Source organism: Myxocyprinus asiaticus, chromosome 30 (assembly GCF_019703515.2).
Source record: "Myxocyprinus asiaticus isolate MX2 ecotype Aquarium Trade chromosome 30, UBuf_Myxa_2, whole genome shotgun sequence".
Taxonomy (NCBI): domain Eukaryota; kingdom Metazoa; phylum Chordata; class Actinopteri; order Cypriniformes; family Catostomidae; genus Myxocyprinus; species Myxocyprinus asiaticus.
This window is the reverse complement of record NC_059373.1, coordinates 27644126-27665162: the sequence shown is the minus strand read 5'-3', so window position 1 is coordinate 27665162 and position 21037 is coordinate 27644126. Positions and strand designations below refer to the sequence as shown.

Sequence of the window (21037 nt, the reverse complement as noted above, 5' to 3'; positions counted from 1 at the left end):
AACACAACTTTACACAAAAATGGCTTTATCTGATTATTTTTATTTTTATTTATTTTTTTACAGAGTCCATAGGTTAAAAGAGGCGCAGCTTCTATATAAAGTTTTTTTTTTTTTTCATAAAAACGGAAAAGTTTTCCAAGTAGCCTGTGCCCACACACATTACTTGTTTTGATCTAAAACATCTTTGAAATCCTATTAGGTTTACACCAGAAATATTTGTGTTTTTGTTTCTTTTAGGGGTTGTCCCGATACTTCATTTTTGGTACGCTCCGATACCTTTTTCCTCTCTCTCAACTCCATATCAACAGTTTATTTCAATTTTATCATCAAATGGTGTTTAAATAAATGAATTCATTAAAACTTTAATCAAATGAAAATATAAAAATTAATTTTCAACATCCAGCACAACCCAAAACACAACATTGGAGTTAAATTTCGTCAAATAAAGTGCTGCATAACAGAACACCACAGATATTAGATACTGCTTAAGTATAATACAATTACTACTGATTTATTATTATTATTAGTAGTAGTAGTAGTATTACAGTGAATATTACACAACTTTACAGTGGTGATATATCTCTGTCATACATTTGTCCTATAAATGTACCTTTAATTTTGACGGAGCTTTTATTTTGAAGTCTTTCTGTGTTGTTTTGACCAAGGAGCTCTGCTGTTATGACGGCAGCTTCCCACTCTGGAAAATCCGGTCACTATGTGACTTAAAGTGATTATTAAACCGCAAAAGGCTGCCATTTAATTAAATAAGTATGTACTCTGTATGTGCCTTGCGCTACAACATGAATTTGCACTCTGTTTACTGTCATCTACTACAAACAGAGCGCGATCTCAATCTCATGATGGTGTTTTCCCTGTATGAGCCTTGGAGGAGCCTTAAAATGTATGAGCACCCGGCGTCAGCACAACACTGTCTCCACACATTCACAAGCGCTCACATATGAATTACATGTAAACTATATACATACAAACTATATAAGGAGTGGTGGTGGCGTAGTGGGCTAAAGCACATAACTGGTAATCAGAAGGTTGCTGGTTTGATCCACACAGCCACCACCATTGTGTCCTTGAGCAAGGCACTTAACTCCAGGTTGCTCCGGGGGTATTGTCCCTGTAATAAGTACACTGTAAGTCGCTTTGGATAAAAGTGTCTGCCAAATGCATAAATGTAAATGTAAATATATTTATTTCATTAAATTGTAGCTTTTGTGGTTAAATAATCTCACTAGGACATGTTATATTTATTTGTGGGCTGAATGTTTACGTAATGATATTCGTATGTCAGATTGGTATCTGAACATTTTTACGAGTTCAAGTACCAGTACATGAGCGTGGTATCCAGCTGATACCAGTATTGGTATTGGGACATCCTTAGTTTCTTCTTAGGAACACTCTTAAAGGAATAGTTCACCCAAATATGAAAATTCTCTCATCTTTTACTCACCCTCATGCCATCCCAGATGTGTATGACTTACTTTCTTCTGCAAAGCACAAATGAAGACTTTTTGACAAATATCTCAGCTCTGGAGGTCGATACAATGCAAGTGAATGGTGGCCAGAACTTTTACACTTCAAAAAGCACATAAGGCAGCATAAAAGTAATCCATAAGACTCCAGTGGTTAAATCTATATCTTCCGAAACGATGTGACAGGTGTGGGTGAGAAACAGGTCAATATTTAGGTCCTTTTTTCTATAAATTCTCCGCTTTCACTTCCACATTCTTCTTTTTTTGTTTTTTGGCGATTCGTATTCTTTGTGCATATCGCCACATACTGGACAGGGAGGAGAATTTATAGTAAAAAAGGACTTAAATATTGATCTGTTTCTGACCTACATAAATCATATTTAGAAGACATGGATTTAACAAATGGAGACTATTTTTATGTTTCCTTTATGCACTTTTTGGAGTGTCAAAGTTCTGGTCACCATTCACTTGCATTGTATGGACTAAAAGAGCTGAGATATTCTTCTAATAATCTGTTTGGGTTCAGCAGAAGAAAGAAAGTCATGCATATCTGGGATGGTGTGAGGGTGAGTAAATGATGAGAGAATTTACTTTTTTGGTGAACTAACCCTTGTTTCGAGTCGGCCACTTTAATCTGATGTCTGTCTTTGTACCATGGATGGAGTCTATTCATCATTACACTTTATTCGTTTTATTAAAGGGATAGTCTCTTACAGTAAATAAAGACTTAAATTCTGGTCTGTTTCACACTCAAAGCGGCCGTATCGCTTCATAAGACATAGATTATGAAGTTGTATGGTCTAGTCGTATGGATTACTTTCAAGATGCCTTTATGTCCTTTTGGAGCTTGAATGTTTTGGATCCCATTGACTTACATTGTATAAACAAAACCACATCATGTACATCCTTCAAAATATCTTCGTTTGTGTTCCGCCAAAGAGAGAAAGTTTGAGACGGCATGAGGGTGAGTTGTGGGAATATTATAATTTTTGGGTGAACTTTTCTTTTAAGACAATAGGGCAAAGTTGTTTTGCCAGGCAACACATTTGCTTGCAATCAGAATCACCAAATCAATGTGTTAAAATTATTTGGTAAAAAAAAAAAGAGAGAAAAAAGCAAAATAAAATTTGAAAAATCTATTTTTCAGCTCCTGCTTGAACTTTTCTTAACACATCTAGGTCATTTTTCTGTAAAACTTAATGAAACACCCAGCTGCCAAATAAATAAATACTATATTCTAGTTCAGCGTTAGAAATCTGCATCAAGAGTGAATTCACAGTCCATCACGTTAGACATCACTCCAAGTCGCTGGTATTCGGCCACTCGCTTCTCAAAGAAGTTAGTTTTTCCCTCCAGTGAAATGGACTCCATGAAGTCAAAGGGATTTTCTGATTGGTAAAACTTTGGAGATGGAAATGACGAAATATTGCAATATTAATATAAAGAAATCAATAAGCATTTAACATGCTTACTAAAATAAACACAAATACTACAATGGCACTAACTTTTGGCAATCCCAAATCTGTAAGCAACCAGTCAGCCACAAACTCAATGTATTGCTTCATTAGAGTGCAGTTCATCCCAATCAAGTTGACTGGTAAAGCTTCAGTGAGAAACTCCTTCAAAAACAAAACAAAACAAGGAAATACAGATGCAATTACTATCATGACTGAAATAATTAATTCTGCACTATTGGGATCCACCTGTGTGTACTTACCTGTTCAATGCTCACAGCTTTTGTAATGATATCCTTCACTCTGTCAGCAGAAGGCTTTTTCACCAAGTAGCTGTACATTAGACATGCAAAATTGCAGTGCAGGCCCTGTGAAATTTCAAATGACACAATTCACAATTAGAATAGCCTTGATAAGATCCATTTTTAAATGTTACTTTTTCCAATCAAACTTCTAGATTTTGTATCTGTAATGTGTATTTCTATATTTTGAATATGTTGATTTTATCCGGTACATTCCTGTTTATATATTTGTACTATATATTAAAAAAAACTCATTGTACAGGTGTATGTCCATGATCCAAATATCTTAAAGCCTTAACTGATAAAATCTAGAATGTATTTTCTAACCTCATCCCTGCTGATGAGCTCATTGGAGTAGGTAAGGCCAGGCATCAAACCTCTTTTCTTTAACCAGTAGATGGCAGCAAATGATCCAGAGAAGAAGATGCCTTCCACTGCTGCAAATGCTACTAATCGCTCTCCTAAAAATAAGGCAAAACTTCTGTTAAGTCAACAGTAATAATCCATATTGTTGTCTTATTCTATACTGCACATAAACTGTACTTTTCCACCCACCAAAAGTCGAGTTTGTGTCAGAGATCCACTGTAAGGCCCAGTCTGCTTTCCGTCTTACACAAGGCATAGTCTGGATTGAATTAAACAAATAGTCCCTGTAGGAAGAAAATATAAAGCATAAGTATTTACTTATATAAAATATATTTGGGTTTAGAGAGCGCCTTTATATAAAATATACACTACATATTTATGTAATGTGCAACATTTTTAACACAGGCTATTATTAAAGCAATAGTTCACCCAAAAACTCTTCTGTATATGAGACAGGAGTCACATGCACTACTTTTGACACTTTTGGGTCCTTTTAAATCTTTAAAGTGAGTCAACTGCCATTGTATTGATAAGAAAGTTCTGCATAAGAAAGCATGTCATACGGGTTTGTAATGACATAACGGTAAGTAAATTATGACAGAATTTAAATTTTTGGGTGAGCTATTCCTTTAAGGCTTATAAAAAAAAGTCAAAGATGTCTTGGTAAAACACACACACATGCACAAAACATCCCGCCATGTCTGCTCATAAACCACATTGTGGAAAATGGTAGCAAAAAAAGTGTGCTTAACTGAATCTTGCACCTGTCACCTGCGTAAAAGCACCCTAGAGCTGATTTTTTTTTATTTACTAGTACCAAACTGAATACTACACCACCCCATTTTCATCTCACCTCTCTTTTAAATCCCTTATGTAGGTGTTGATGAGCATGCCATACATTTCAGAGTGCACATTTTCAATAAGGATCTGAAACCCATAAAAGGATCGAGCCTCTGGAAGCTGCACTTCTTGACTGAACCTCTGCACCTATGAGAAGTAAGGAAATATAACTGTTTAATGGAAGCACAATTGCACTAACCTATTTCATAACCAAATTCACCTACACTAAAAAAAAATGCTAACCTGAAAATGTGCTTTGTTTGGTAACATCTAAATTACCTGGTTTTATTCAAGTCAAAAATATTATTTAGCATGTCTGAATCAACCGGAATACATAATGTTACACTGACAAAACTGATTTAAAGCAGTAGTTCATCCAAAAAATGGTGGCCAGAACATTTAAGCTCAAAAAGCACATTAAGGCAGCATAAAAGTAATCCATTTGACTCCTGCAGTTTAATCCATGTCTTCAGAAGTGATATGAAAGGTGTGGGTGAGGAAACAGATAAATATTTAAGTCATTTTTTTTTTACTATAAATCTCCACCTTTGACCCAACCAGTAGGTAGTGATGCGCACGAAGTATGTAAATCGACAAAAAAAAAAAGAAAAAGAAAGAGAAGAATGTGGAAGTGAAAGTGGAGATTTATAGTAAAAAAAAATAAATAAAAAGGACTTAAATATTGCTCTGTTTCTCACCCACACCTAACATATCGCTTAAGACATGGATTTAACCAATGGACACTTATGGATTTACGTTTTTCTGACTTTGTGTGCTTTTTGGAGCTTCAAAGTTCTGTTCACCATTCACTTGTGTTGTATGGATCTACAGAGCTGAGATATATTGTTTTAAAAACTTAACCTGTGTTCTGCAGAAGACAGAAAGTCATACACATCTGGGATGGCATGAGGGTGAGTAAAGGATGAGAGAATTTTTATTTTGGGTGAACTATCCCTTTAAGGGTTAGATCAGGTAGAAATAGCTTGTTAAAGTATCAATTGCAGGTTGCCACTTTTTACAGTAGTGTAAGCAGATTCCTGACACTTGATGTTGATTTCCATTATCATGAATTCAAAACAAAGGGATTAAAGGTTCAAAAGATGCAGATTTACCAGGTTCTCATTGACAATCCCATCACTTGCTGCAAAGAAGGCCAATACATGGGATATAAATTGTTTCTCTTCAGGCTTCAGGTTGTCCCAGTGAACCAAGTCCTTAGATAAATCCACCTACACAATCCATAAAAAATTGGTTTGTGGTTTCACATCCAGCATCTAGACAAGAAATCTAATCATGTGTCCTGACATGGTGGTCACATATTGTAATTATTGTATAAGTACAATAGTTATTACAATACATTTGATGTATTTTCAATAAGAATGTATTTTTAGGGGCTTTTTATAATTTTAACATTTTGTGGATTTAAAATTAAAAATTATAATCACCTCCTCAACTGTCCAGAATGAGGCCTGAGCTTGTTTGTACATTTTCCAGATGTCTGGATACTGAATAGGAAAGATGACAAATCGCTTTGGGTTCTCTCTGAGTAGGGGCTCGTCTTCAATACTGCAAGCGTCAACATGCTTGTGACCATTCTGTATGAAAAACATAACCGTTAACAGAAGCACTGGGGTATTTTGAGCTGATTTTAATTATATTTTACTTGTGTGAAGGGAGAACAGATGGAACAGAAGAACGTCTCGGTTACATACATAACCTCAGTTCCCTGAGACGAAGGGAACGAGACATTGTGTGCTAACGCATATGGGGAGTGTCCTTCCAAATGACCTAGTTGAAACCTCTCTACAATAAGGCCAATATTCTAATACTGGCTATGGTGTATGAGCCTCACACTTTTAGGCGCAAAGCTGTCCGCTAAAAAAAGCAGGTGCGCAAACACAATTCCTCAGAATTTACTGAGGGACCTCAGGAGAACTGAGTCTTGTAGTGCTGCCAGCGTTCGCAATGTCTCGTTCCCTTCGTCTCAGGGAACCGAGGTTACGTATGTAACCGAGACGTTCCTTTACGACTCAGTACACTTGACATTGCATGCTAATGCATATGGGGAACTGAATCCATCACGCCGCACTACACGATATAACCTTCCAGAAAGGAAACATGACCCCGCGGGACGGCGACCGACATGGGTATCCGCAAGTGAGTGACCCTCATGTTGGGCCAGGAGGCGAGCACTCAGAATGAATATATGAAATATAGTCATATAGTATGAATTAACCCCTTCACGAACCCAGTCGGGAAGGGAGTTTATTTATAATGAAAGTGCTTGTGACTTTATGGTAAATTACAACGGCCAGATGCAGGCGGTTGTGTAAAATGATGGGGAGCCTGTACTTAAGGGGAGGAGTATAAGTAGTATATGTTTGGCAAACTAAATAGCAAGAACTCTAAACAGAGAGGACTTGTGAAGAGAGAGACATTACGACTAGGTTGTAAAACCTTGCGAATGTGTTTTGAGAAGACCGTCCTGCTGCAAAATATACGTCTTGTAAAGACACACCGTTCGTCCATGCCCATGAAGAGGCCATGCCTCTAGTTGAGTGTGCTTTAACACCAATTGGGCAGATCTTACCCTGCAACTCATAAGCCAGGGCAATCGCATCAACGATCCAGTGAGAAAATCTTTGTTTGGAGACGGACATTCCTTTCTTGCATCCTCCATAGCACACAAAGAGCTGATCAGACAGTCTGAACTGGCGGGTGCGCTCAACGTATGTGTGTAGCACCCGCACAGGGCATAACAAATGCAAGGATTGTTCCTCATCCGAATTAAATGCAGGAGGGAAAAAGCTTGAGGGTGAACCACCTGTGCTCTGAAGTGCGTGGTTAGAACCTTAGGCACATAGTCTTTTCTGGGTTTGACAGTGGCTTTTGAAAGACCGGGACCAAACTCCAGACATGAGTTTAGGTTCAGGGGCCACATATGCAGATGCCAGCACCTGAGAGAGGAGATCCCTCCTCAGTGGTATTTCCCATGGCGAGCTGTATAACACCTCTATCATTTCCGGAAACCATGGCTGATTGGGCCATTTCAGCGCAATTCACAGAACTGTTTCCATGTCCACTAAGACTTTGCTGATGACAGAATGAAGGCGCACCAGGGGAAGCGCATATTTGCATTTTGCCGGCTATACGTGGGCCAGCGTGTCATGGCAACATATATACGCCACTACTGTTGTGTTGTCTGAACAAATCATAATGTGATGATTCACAATATCGGAATGAAAATCTCTCAAAGCAAGAAAGACAGTAGCTCTAGACAGTTGACGTCACAGCCGTTTCGCAGCTGTTTCCAGGTTTCGTAAGTCGGGTGTCCATTACACACCGCGCCTCAGCCTGTGTTGGATGCATTTGTGGTCAGCACTTTCTTTCTGAAAACTTGACCAAACATAAAACCCTGTTGGTAGAGGGCTGGCGCTGTCCATGGTGCTAGAGCAGCCAGCCAGTTACCGCGATGCACATGAAAATGAAATGACTTCAGTGGTAATGTTTTTTCAGTTTGGACTGAAACAGACACCAAAGATTCATGTTCATGAGGTGCGCCCGCATGAACTCCTAAAAAGGAATTTTACTGGCTGGGGAAAAGTGTGCTTTTCGCCAGTTGACATTAGACCAGACTTTCAAAATGGCAAAGTAGCAAGTCTCTGTGTACACTCAGTAGTGCCTCTGATTGGCTAGTAATAACCAATCGCCGAGGAAATTCAAAACACACACACTGTTCATTTTCAATGGGGCGAGCACCGCATCGATACATTTCATGAATGTGTGGGGAGCCAGAGAAAGACTGAAATGAAGGACTTTAAATTAATACGCATTTCCCTCGAACGCAAATCTAAAAAGCCCCCTGTAACACGTGCAATTGGTACATGAAGTACGCGTCCTTCACGCGTCTATTGACGCAAATCAGTCCTGAGGACAGATGTGCGATAAGATCTGTTTCTGAGTTAACATTTTGAATGGGTGCATCGCTAGCGCGCGATTCAAGCGTTTCAGAACTTGAATGGGCGGAAGCCCGCCATCCTTCTCCAGAACAAGGAATTAACGGCTATAAATCCCACTGTGTGTGTCGTAGTCTGTGCATATTGTGTGGTCAGACCACAGATTGTGCTCGATCGTTGTAAACACCAGCTCTGACATGCCCATGAAGACTTGCCATGCATTCGCGCATCAGGATGCTGAAGCGGCCCGTTCACCAGCGAAGCGTCAAGAGGCGAGGCTGAGTGATGTTTGTCGGAACACTACAGGGGAGCGGAGAGTCTTCTTGTTGCCGTTAAGATTCCACCCGCTAACTCATGTAGTGGATGGCGAAGCAGTAAAGGGCTTCTAGATGAGAGATGAATTACTGTCTTGAAGGAAGAAAGTTCTGAGGAAGTGTGTTTGTGCACCTGCTTTTATAGCGGACAGCTTCGCGCCTAAAAGGGTGAGGCTCAAACACCATAGCCAATATTAGAATACTGGCGTTATTGTAGAGAGGTTTCAATTAGGTCGTGTAGAAGGACACTCCTCATATACGTTAACACACAGTGTCAAGTGTACTGAGTCCTAAGGGAACTACAGTCACAGATAGACCTTTTTCCACAGACTGTGCTTTGTGTTATACTACCCTGGAATTCAAACATTATAGTGGATTTTTTCCTTTTCTTTTGGTCTTGGAGCAAAGGGTAAGTGAAAATAATATTTGCTGTGATCTCCCACTTTTATTTCCGCGTTCCAAAACCTTGTGTGAAAAAGGTCTATTGAGTTAAGTGAGCAGACTGATGACGAATCTGCTTTCGAACAAATTAAAGCCACAGTTTTCATGTGCATGTGATAAAATATGGTGAGGATTACAGGATAAACTTTAAATTAATTTATTTTTTTATTAGGAAAATAGGAACTATTCAAATAACAATTTGTCTAATTCGCTTCATATAGACAACAACGTTAAATCCTTAATGCAGATTATTTTTAATCTAAAAGGTCGTTTTTGTAATCGTTGATATATAACACCCTATTTACTGACGCTGTTATTCTTGTATAAACAAATTCCGACATTTAGCTCGCCAAGTATCTCTTTATTTAAAGTCACGGTCTCTTTACCTAATGCGAGGCTCATTGTTATGAAATCTCGCAGCAGCAGACATAATCTGTCAGGCAGAGTCACCATTTATTCCGAGGCTTTAAACGCGTATTTAAATGTACTAAAATGTAAGTTTATTATTACCTGATACTCCATAATAGCAGTCGGAGTGCTGTTCATCACTTTGACCGTCTTTGGTCAGCAGCAGTGAAGCTACGCTCTCTGTATGTCGTCTGTCAATGAAAATCGTTTAATCTACCGAGTGAAACACGAATATAGCTCCTCCTCCGGTTAAATTAACCCGTTCACTAATCTTACATAAATGCACAATTACTCTTCAGAACTGCTCTAGTTATGAGGTTGGTTTTAAATACATTTAATGTTTAAAAGGGTATATAAAACCAGCTGTCAAACATTTATTAAGAGTAACTCATGTTTTGTCTTTAGTATTGTTTCTCAGTTGTTTACTTCAGTAATTCACTCAGGGTTGATTTTCTTGCAAAAGTTCTTGATATTTGTCACGTAAAATTCATTCACATTGACCTTTGAGACACAAAAATGACTCAACAATAGTATTAGCTCAAATAAATGTATTAAATTAATATTTTCATTACTTTTACAACCACAATTGTACAGTCAAAAAGAGGCAATGGTCCATTAGTGCCTTAGACAAAAAAGGTACTGTATATTTCATTAACAATAGTTGATTTTATAAAACAGAGTGAGCCGTTATAATCAAAATCAGTCATTTAACTGTGATAGACACAGAGGAGGTAGAACACATAAATGTGCAATATACACCAATTTTAGATTGAGAACAATTGCCTGGCATGGACGCATTTATTTCAATTGTGGTAAAACTGTCTTTTAGGTGTTACTGAGGTGAGCTCCATGAAGCAATTTTGTCTGCAATTCCATTATTGTCTTAATTTTGTCTTACAAGGTTTATAAAATATACCAGTAACACTTTACAATAAGGTTCCATTTGTTAACATGAACTAACAATGAACAATACTTCTACAGCATTTGTTAATCTTAATTTCGACATATACATTTTAAAATTCACAAGTTGTCTCTGTTCACATTAATGCATGATGAACTAACATTGAACACTTGTAATTTTCTATTTACTAATATTGACAAAGATGAATAAATGCTGCAAAAATATATTAATTATTTATTCATGATACCTAATGCATGAACTAATCTTAACGAATGGAACCTTACTATAAAGTGTTACCAATAGACCAACAGGACACCATGAGACACAATGTTAATCTGGCAGAAGTAAAAAAATCGTTACAGGGGACACTCAAAAATACAGCACTTGACCATAGAGCACTATGAAATATTTAACCTTTGGAAATACGGTCATGTGACGCACCACATGTAATGAGGAGACAATAATTTGGCAAGAGGAGCAATGACATGCTCCGTAATTGGTCTTAGCGGAGAGAATTACTCAAAAAGGTTTCCACTATATACTAAGGGTCATGGCCTATTTGTGCAGATACTAAACTCTATTCTTATTGAAATTACACTTTTAACAAATGTATCATGTTGTACAGACAATTCAATTACAAGACTGTCAGTACACTCAAAAAAATATTTTTGCCTATTTTTAATAGAATAGTTCATCCCAAAATTAAAATTCTCTCATCATTTACTCACTCTCATACCATCCTAGATGTGTCTGACTTTCAACACAAATGAAGATTTTTAGAAGAATATCTCAGCTCTGTATGTCCATACAATGCAAGTGAATGGTGACCAGAACTTTGAAGCTCAAGTTGTTTAATCCATGTCTTCTGAAGCAACCTAATCAGTTTTGGGTGAGAACAGACCAAAATGTAACACCTTTTTCAATATAAATCTTGACAGCAGTCACCTTGGTGATCATGATTTTAAGCTTGATTACACTTCCTATAGCGCCATCTAGCGCTCTGCACATGCATCAAACACTAGTAAGTGTAATCGAGTTTGAAATCACGATCATGCCTAGAGACTGCAATAGCAAGATGTACAGTGAAAAAGGAATTATATTTTGGTCTATTCTTACCCAAAACATATATACTTTAAGAAGTATTTTATGGATTACTTTTATGCTGCCTTTAAGTGCTTTTTGGAGATTAAAAGTTTTGGCCACCATTGATTTGGAATGTATGGACCTACAGAGCTGAAATATTCTTCTAAAAATCTTCATTTGTGTTCTGCAGAAAAAAAGTCATACACATCTGGGATGGCATGAGGGTGAGTAAATTAGAGAATTTTCATTTGTGGGTGAACTATTCTTTAAAATGTACACATCAAAATGAACTATGTAATTTTCAACAAAATTCAAACTTAAATTATTTAGTTTAATTTTTAATTACAATTTTTTTTTTAAAGATTACTCAATTTAATTTGATGGAATTTTGTTAAGAAACTGAAATGCATAATTCTTAAAATTATTTTTTTTTTTTTACATTTTTTTTTTTTTTTTTGAGTGTAGGTAATCTATATCTATATACTGTTTGTATACATAATACAATTAAATTAGTTGAACATTTATGTAAACGGTGTTTGAATATGTACCCTAAGAATTGGGTGCCATCTCCACAGTCATCCATTTTGTTGCATATGTTATTTAACATGGGTTTTCTGTCATTCGTTTTGGGTGATAAGGACAGTGAGCCTTTTTGTAATTGTAAGAAACTGAGGTAATAAATGTCAATCAATTAGTTTGCCCAATAACATCAAGTCTGTTTTCTTCCCCACCAACACCAATATAATTTTCCACCCATGACTGTTGGAATGTTGACTCTGCAAGTTATTCACATGCCTAGTGGTTAGTGGACGGAGTTTGGCTCAGTTACAAGCCATACTGGACCAATGAGAAGTTTTTTATGGTGTCGTCAAGAGAAATCCCAGCCTCCTGCATCTCAAACCTGAACAAAACACATCATAACAGCGCAACATTAATCCAAAACAACTTTTATCACAAGTGACAAACAGTCAACCAAAAGCACAAAAGGTCAAAGTAAAAGTGGTCACAATTACCAGTCATCTGTGGAGATGGTGTAATACACAGGTGGTTGGTCTGTGTCATTGAAGGTTGCTGGCCCCTCCTGACCGCTGGCCCCCATGTTGCTGAAAATAAGCCAGTCTCCAATTGAGAGCTCAGGGAGGAGGCAATGCTCCACCACCTGGTCCAGAGCATCATACGAAGGACCCCACAAGCTGCTGGAGAACACTGGGTCATCTAGTGTGAGTGACATCTGAAAAACAAAAAACAATATCCAGCTTTAAATACTTAACCTCAATACTTCTGTAACCAGACAAATGGTACAATTATTGTTCGTGGCAGTGAATGCATGTTATTTACCTTGTGCACAGAGGGTGCTGTGATTACATTTCCAAACAACTTCCCCACAAAAGATCCATAAACACCATCATTCATATAATACAGAAATTCTGGCTCGTCATTTGGGGTCAGCCCATCTGAAATCGCAAAACACACATTAAGAAAATAAGAAAGGGCAGAGAAAGTGCCATTTTCACACTATGTAAAAGTAGAAAAGACACTTTAACACCTGTAGCTTAAATATAGAAAAAGTGTTTATCTTAAATACACTGCAAGTCGCATTTATGGTATACATAAAATGGGACGGGGGAGGACCATCTATCGAGTATTAATAAATGAGATGGTACTCACCATGAATGTCCTGGTAAACTGCTTTCTTGCCAATAACATTGACAGCCAGGGTGAAGGAGGAAAACACATAGAAACTTCCAGGTTCAGCAATGACGTTCACTCCTGACACAGAGGGGAAATAGACCTCTAGCAGTGGTCTGACAGTAGAATGTATCTGAAGAAAAACAGACACAAAAGAAGAAATGCTTTGAGTAATGTCAATATTGGGCAACATTCCTAAAGAAGAAAAGCAAATGAGAGACAAGCTTGACGTACCTGTTTCAACTGAAACTCAGAACCACTGAATCCACCACCGATATCCAGAATCTTCATGTCAAAGCCTAGTTCCTTCTGTGGAATGACACAAGGAAGACTCAGCACTCCAATACTGTATACAAGGAATATGCCATTGATTTGAATTCCTAAAAGAGTGACAATTCTCATGTGATACTCAAGACTAGATAATAGCAGTATAACGACAACGTATACCCACTCACCCCCATGTCAAAGATGCAGCGAGCGTCTGACAGTGCATGGGTGTACATCTGAGGATCTCTGCATGAAACTGGTACCTGGAACCTGTAGAAACAGCAGCACACTCTAAAAACACTTGAACAGGACAAAGTGATAGATAGTTTTTGTCTTGGCAAACTTTATCTTTGATGATGGCTTGACAAAGCCTTGTCTAAAAGGTTTAACTAGTTTAAGAAGTTTTAAAGGTGCATTCAGTAAATTTCTGTTCGTGTCATGTTGGACTTGCAGTGACACCTAGTGGTGTGGATGCAGCATCATTCAAAATCAAACGTTTTCAGTTACAGATGCCATTGTAGAAATTCACTAGTGAAAGTGTCCAATAACAAGACAGTTATTGAGATTAAGCGAGTAGTATTCAGCTGGTAATGTGATTCTAAAATTACATCCCCCATGGGGGCGCCCCTCCCCCGTGTAGTGTAAAACAGCTTTTATAAGGTTCCTGATATGACTAGAGTCCTCATCTCATGTGAGTGGTGATGATTTTATACATATGTTTCAATATTACAATTAATTTCTTTAATAGCTAGAACAATAGATAATATATAGATAGAGAGAGAGAGAGAGAGAGAGAGAGAGAGAGAGTGCACAACTTAAAGCTGATAAAAGGCCTTTTGTGGGTTTGTTTACATTTGAATTTTTTTGACAGTTGGAGTTTGAATTAACCAGCGTTCCGTTGGCCATCTTAAACATTCCTATAATGTAGGTCAATGAGATTTTCCCTGATTTTTGATCATCTGCTGTGATCAAGTAGAAAAGACATAGCATACTATTCCAGAACAGTCTGAAGGTCTGTGCTGAGTTTGGTGGAAGTAGCCTGAAAGCTCTACGAGGAGTTAATGTTACAAATTTTGGTCTCGGTTTAGGGATTTTGAAAAAACCCTAAACTAAGTTTGTATATTAACAGTATGTCAAGCCAACATACTTATAGATTTCGTGCTGACCCCGAAATCCATTCACTTACGTCAAGGGTCTTCAACAGGGGGTCCGTGGTACCACAAGAGGTCCGCAAATTATTGTTTGATCCACCACCGGCACTCGTAATAATCACTCGCACGTGACCGAGAGACAGTACCGCTGCTCCCTATACGCAAATTACACAGTCTGCGTAGGGCACCAACTCCCTACGGGGGCACCAGAAATGTCACTGGCTGCTCTTACTCGCACGTTAATGCGTTATTCAAGGACCTGATAGCAGTCGCGGAACACAGACGATCGCCTCCCCTGGCGAGAGTATTTTAGCCCATCCACATTCTGAAGGCCCTCGAACCTGCATGCCTCTTGCAGCAATCCTTCCACATATTCATGCATCGTATTTTATTTAGTTATGAACTAAATAGAACACCGAACATTGTTAAAGTTAGCCCATCGCCAATATTCATTGCGACCCGCTCATAACACAACGCATATCAGGTTAAGCAGTGCTGCAGTAGAGTTGCATAGTAAACACGTCTGCTTTGCGTTTTTCGAGATACGTGGATGTCAGCCTACAGTTTCTTGTATTATTAGTTGCTTTTTGCTTCCAGAATAATAGCCTATACTTACTTAACATGTATGTCTATGTAATATACTGTATATGTCTAAATATAGTTACAGCTGAGATTATCAAGCTGTCATAGGCTACACTGACAGTGACTGTCAAATCAACAATTAAAAGGTGCATACAGTACATTTTTCCTCATTATAAAGTTTTACTCCTACAGACATTATCTATAATTTTGAAACATATGTATAAAATCGATCACTAACATAAGATGAAGACTCCAGGTATAGGCCTATCAGTAACCTTATAAATTATTTTTATATCTGTCTATCTTTTTTGGAGGGGGTGTGGCACAGTGATTAAAAAGGAACATTTAAAAAATAGCACTTCATGTCGAAAATGTTGCAGACCTCTGCTATACGTAATTGAATGATTATTTTAATGGCTTTGCGATGTAAACATAATAAAATATGTACATACAATAACAAGGTACCATACATGTTTTTATAGGCATAAAATGCAACACTCAATTTTCAGACAATATGCAACGGGGGTCCCTGCTCTGTCTCTCTACATACCAAGGGGTCCTGAAAATGGTTGAAGACTCCTGACTTACGTGACTCCAACCACATCTACGCTCAACTCCTTGGCCATTTCCAAAAGGTGCCTGCAGCCCTTCAGGGAGCAACCAATGGTCACACTAGCCTCTTCCACCTGTGCTTCAGTAGACACTTGCAGCAAAAGCCTGATAAGACAAGAAAAGTGTATAAAGAGAATAATGAATCTTCTCCCTCAATTTCCTCCCTACAAATGGTGCATTAAAAACGGTAAACACAATCATATACATTTCAAATAGTTTTCAGCACTTACTTGGCTTCAGGGTGGGCACGGGCAATTTTGCGAAGCTCTGCCTCATTTTCACACATCAGATAGTTAATGCCATTCTTGGCTGCATGTTTAATGAGTGAGAACTGCTTGCAAACTCCAGACAGGATGATATTTTCAGGAGGGACATCATGATTGAGTACCAAGGTGGTTTCAGCCTGAAAGAAGTTAATAATTTTCCATTAGACAACGTACTGCAAAATCCAAGGGACTCTTTCAGATCTGTGTTTAGAGAGGTCTCGAATGTCTTTAAGAACATCAGTAAAGAATAGAGATGTAACGATTCACTCATCTCATGGTTTGGTTCACAGTTCTTTAAAATAAGCCTTAATCACTCAGGTTAAGATTGAAAGTTTTTACTTTAAAGACATATGCAAAACAGTTACTTTTGTTTAAAATTTAGCTCAAAGTACTATTCTTAATAGTGCAAAATGATCCATCAGAGATGTACTGGGACTTAAAATCAGCCCAGAACAGGGCAATGGTGACACCAAATGGAAACATTAGCTAATAATTCTGCTTTGCTGAAAATACAGAATTATGTTAGATATTTGCTGCTTACACACCATCAATGATTAAATATATTTTAAATATTTCAAACTAAAATGATATTGACTCTGATTAAATCTAAATATTCTTTAAATGAAGTGCATGCTAATCCAGATAAATAATAATAATTTACTGATCAAACCAAATCAGACACGACATTTGACATTAGGATGTTATCCACCATAGCATTATTATCCATAATATTCAGCATAACATAGAGTAATACAGCACTTTCATTAAACCTATGTAAACTTTTAATTTTTTCTCACGCAGTCAGAGCAGATCACACTCGATCTTCAAACAGACATTCGATCCCGTCTCTCTCCTGATCCTAGTGCACCCAGCATTACATTCGCTTTTCTGTTTCAGTTTCAGCCATACTCACCGTACAACACCTGTGGCTGCTCGAGTGCAATCGTATTTTAGAGCTCCTTATGTGCAATGAAGGGATTTCCATTTGTATGCCCTTGCTGCGTAGGACATTACGGGTATTGGATAGAATAGATGCTAAATTATTTATTTTTTTTAACAAACCGTCCAATTTCCATGATGCGCATAGTCCCATTTTTGAACCGCGATGTATAGTGCCACGTTAAACCGTTACATCCCTAGTAAAAAATGAAACAGCAAAATAGGTTATTTGATGACCTTACCTTATTTGCACAGACAAAGCCAACACCTAGTGCAGACAGGACTTCAATGACCACAGGGCTACCGTTACAACTGACTGGGTAGAAGGGTTGAATGAGGGGCATGGTGGTCTTCCACAGAACATGCTGTCGCATTAGGGCCCCAAGGTTGGCCACAACAAATGCATTCTTTTCAGCCTGAGGAACAAATTGGATGAACAATGTGATATACCAGCAGTAGACTTTCATAACGAGATTTGACATTCCACGTACTTGGTGGCTGAATTTAATCCAGACTGTTATAAAACAGCAAAGACCATTCCTCTCACCAGATTTTGTTCATAGACGTGGTTGTCGACAACATCTTCAAGGGTCGTCCCTCCCTCAAGTACTTCAATTATGTAGTTTGGTGCATCAACGAATCCTTTCATCTCAACCGTATTCCGCAAAACCGACAATCATAGAGAGTTTACTGAGCCGCTGGGGTATTCTGGGTATGCAACAAACTGTTCGGAGAAACAAAAGCATGATAGTTTTAGAACACAACATATAAATAACGTGACACTTTCAGATGAAACTTTCTGTAAAGGCGGGCAATCACTTCATCTACCCACATATTTCAAAACACTGCATCCACTGAACAGGAAGAAACTGAGGAAATCATACACTTTGTAAGGCTGACATTGTTCCATATTTTGCTTACTGGACACATTTCTACAGGAAAGTAAAATAAGCAAAGAGAACTACTCACAAAACCAGATAGCATCACATGAGTCCAGCTCAGTGTGTTTAGAAATGACGTAAACACAGAGGCTTTAAGAATCTGGCCTATATGCTTTTTTTTTTTGTTATACTCTGACCCAATCAAGCTAAATCCCTGTGGCTTTGAAGCACAATGGAGCGTTTGATGGTATTACCAATGGATTTTATTGCTGTACAATTGGAGGACAGTGGTGTTACATATAAGCTACTCATAGTATTATGTGAAACAAAAAACAATCCACCAGTGTGTTGCAACATTAATTTAGTAACTAACACTTCAGGGGTCAGGTTTATAGTCTATTTAGGGTCACAATGTTGCTACTCACATGGACGACGTGGGAGATGGTCCTCTCCCGCTATCAACTAGGATCCCAAGGCGGCTCAGCGTTGAAGTCAAACTGCTCGCGGTAGAGGGCCTCCCCTAGGCCTTCTGGATAGCGTTTATACACTCGCAGAGAGAGTGGGGAGCCCTGTGGAGAAGGAAATTAATATATATTTGAAAACATTTGCTTAAAAGAGCTGCTGATTGGTTAAAAAAAAGTGCAAAAAATTTAATAGAACTAGAAAGAACACTTTTGATACAGCCAAACTTGAGCAGAAAAGCAGTTCTCTAGGAAGCATTGAAGAAATAGTTCACCCTCATGCCATCCCAGATGTGTATGACTTTATTTCTTCTGCTGAACAAAAATGAAGATTTTTAGAAGAATATTTCAGCTCTGTAGGGCCATATAATGCAAGTGAATGGTGGCCAGAACTTTGAAGCTCCAAAAAGCACATAAAGGCAGCATAAAAGTACTCCATACGACTTCAGTGGTGTAATCCATGTCTTCTGAAGCGATATGATAGGTGTGGGTGAGAAACAAATAAACGTTAAGTCCTTTTTAACCATAAATCTCCACCTTTCACCAGACCCAACCAGTAGGTGGCGATATACACGAAGAATGCAAATCACCAAAAAAAAAAAAAAAAAAAAAAATAGTGAAAGTAAAGATTTATATTTTTTAAAAAAAGACTTCAATATTGATCTGTTTCTCAACAACACCTATCATATCACTTCAGAAGACATGGATTAACCACTGGAGTCTTATGGATTACTTTTATGCTGCCTTTATGTGCTTTTTGGAGCGTCAAAGTTCTGGCCACCATTCACTTGCATTGTATGGACCTACAGAGCTGGAATATTCTTCTAAAAATCTTAATTTGTGTTCTGCAGAAGAAAGAAAGTCCTACACATCTGGGATGGCATGAGGGTGAATAAAAGATGAGAATTTTCATTTTGGGTGAACTATCGCTTTAAGCTTATGCAAAAATTGTATTTGTAGGCTGTAAGACCTTTATAAGGTGATTACACATTTATTGACTAGTTACGCAAACCTGCGTGATCAGTTACGTAGTGTTCTCATTTTTTAAGCATTAAACAACACTGTCTTATCTTGACCTCCACACATAGGATCAATAAATGAAGTAACTTGTGTTTCTGTTGAACATTCTTCAGAGGTGCATGGTGTTTGTTTCTTCATGTACAACATGTTTCATAACCTTCATATGTTTGATTGATTCTAATTTTGTCTTGCTAATTGGTAGATAAATGGTTTAATATATATGTACATTAAACCATGTTTTATAGATATGCATACACATACAGTATATATATATATATATATATATATATATATATATATATATATATATATATATCACACACACACATACATACACACACACACACAGAGATCTACAAGCCGGCATGACGCTGGTTGTTTTGGTAATATAACGTTATTATGGTATATTATGGGATTTGTGTTTTGCCATGAGGCTGTTTTACTAAAACAAATGTTTCACAAGGCCAAGACCTTGAACACTCTCTCAGTACAGTCTATTTCGTGAACATAAATAAGAATGTCCCATCCCTTGTTGGAACAAAGTAAAACAACTAATATTTAATAATAATTAACATGTTTGCTCGTCATTTAATAACCTGATAAGGAATGTCTTAAGCGCCTGGGTTTGGTTTACTGAATCAGCTATTAACTATGTAACCAACTACATCCGTCACGCTTAGAATAACTGTATTTCTGTATTATTAAAAACTTTTTAACTATCATACTTTGCTGTTTTTAAATGAATTTCTCGTCGTCCTTCGCGGAGCACTACCGTTGCCTGTATTTCAAGCGCGACTACTACCATTAACCGCCATGTTGAGTGTCACGGGCTCAACACAGCGGACAGGGTTTTCCGGGATGGAGACACAAGAACAACAAGAAATGCTGTACTTACGTGAGATAACGGCCTGAATGATTTGGAAAATCGTCTTCTCTTTTTCGGCGGAATTTTTAAAGAGTGGTTGGGACACAGATAGAAGAAAGAAAAGAGGCGGTATGTGCCATATGCTTGGACGACGAGGGCTCAGTCGAACATGGGTGTGCTGTTGGCTGTCTCGAGCAGAAATGGTGCTGGAGGAGGAAGGCGGGCAAGATGTGAGAGAACAAGAGGCGGAGCGCCAACGTACAAATCCTGGTACGGGTGAAGGCTTGGCTTATGAATATTAATTAGGCTACGCGACTGGACGTTTTCAAAGAACTACAGCATGTTCTGATTAATATTCATGAATTAAATCTGTGGTTTGGTGGGTGTGGACTGTGGACACGTGTACTCGTGAATTAATTCCCTGAGAACAACGCTCCTCTGAACATTTATGGGCCAACTTGTGTACTTTTTGTTTTTTGTACTGTTTGTATATTTTGTAAAATTGGCAAATACCCCCCCCCCCCCCCCCGAGAATTTCCCACAAAAACTGTTGTTGCTATTCATTCCAGAGTGTCTGCTGATGTTATGTGTAGTATTTAAGAAAAAATATGTATTATTTAATTGCTTTAAAAAAATTTGCAATTATTTCAGTCATCAATGATTTAACAGCTAATGTAATTACAATAGCTATAGGTAAGTTTTTATAACAGTGAAATGGTCCTTGGTATGTTAGTAGTCTATACACATACACAAAA

At 37.8% G+C, this 21037-nt stretch overlaps 2 protein-coding genes across 2 annotated transcripts; both read right to left on the bottom strand.

Annotated features, from left to right (window-relative positions):
• Nucleotides 1–20: 20 nt before the first annotated feature.
• rrm2b (ribonucleotide reductase M2 b) lies at nt 21–9981 on the bottom strand. Its single transcript, XM_051663633.1, has 9 exons — nt 9668–9981; nt 5892–6041; nt 5559–5675; nt 4460–4593; nt 3796–3890; nt 3568–3701; nt 3202–3306; nt 2990–3103; nt 21–2885 (listed from the first exon to the last, which is right to left on the bottom strand). The coding sequence occupies exons 1-9, from the start codon at nt 9701–9703 to the stop codon at nt 2733–2735; spliced, it is 1038 nt and encodes a 345-aa protein (XP_051519593.1). The 5' UTR covers nt 9704–9981; the 3' UTR covers nt 21–2732.
• Nucleotides 9982–10096: 115 nt separating this feature from the next.
• Nucleotides 10097–20491, bottom strand: azin1b (antizyme inhibitor 1b). The gene is made up of 12 exons (XM_051663632.1): nt 20313–20491; nt 18362–18505; nt 17603–17779; nt 17298–17471; nt 16081–16253; nt 15827–15955; nt 13694–13775; nt 13473–13547; nt 13218–13371; nt 12888–13003; nt 12563–12780; nt 10097–12450 (listed from the first exon to the last, which is right to left on the bottom strand). Exons 3-12 carry the CDS (start codon nt 17702–17704, stop codon nt 12375–12377), a joined length of 1299 nt encoding a protein of 432 aa, XP_051519592.1. The 5' UTR covers nt 17705–17779; nt 18362–18505; nt 20313–20491; the 3' UTR covers nt 10097–12374.
• Between the last annotated feature and the right edge of the window lie 546 nt (nt 20492–21037).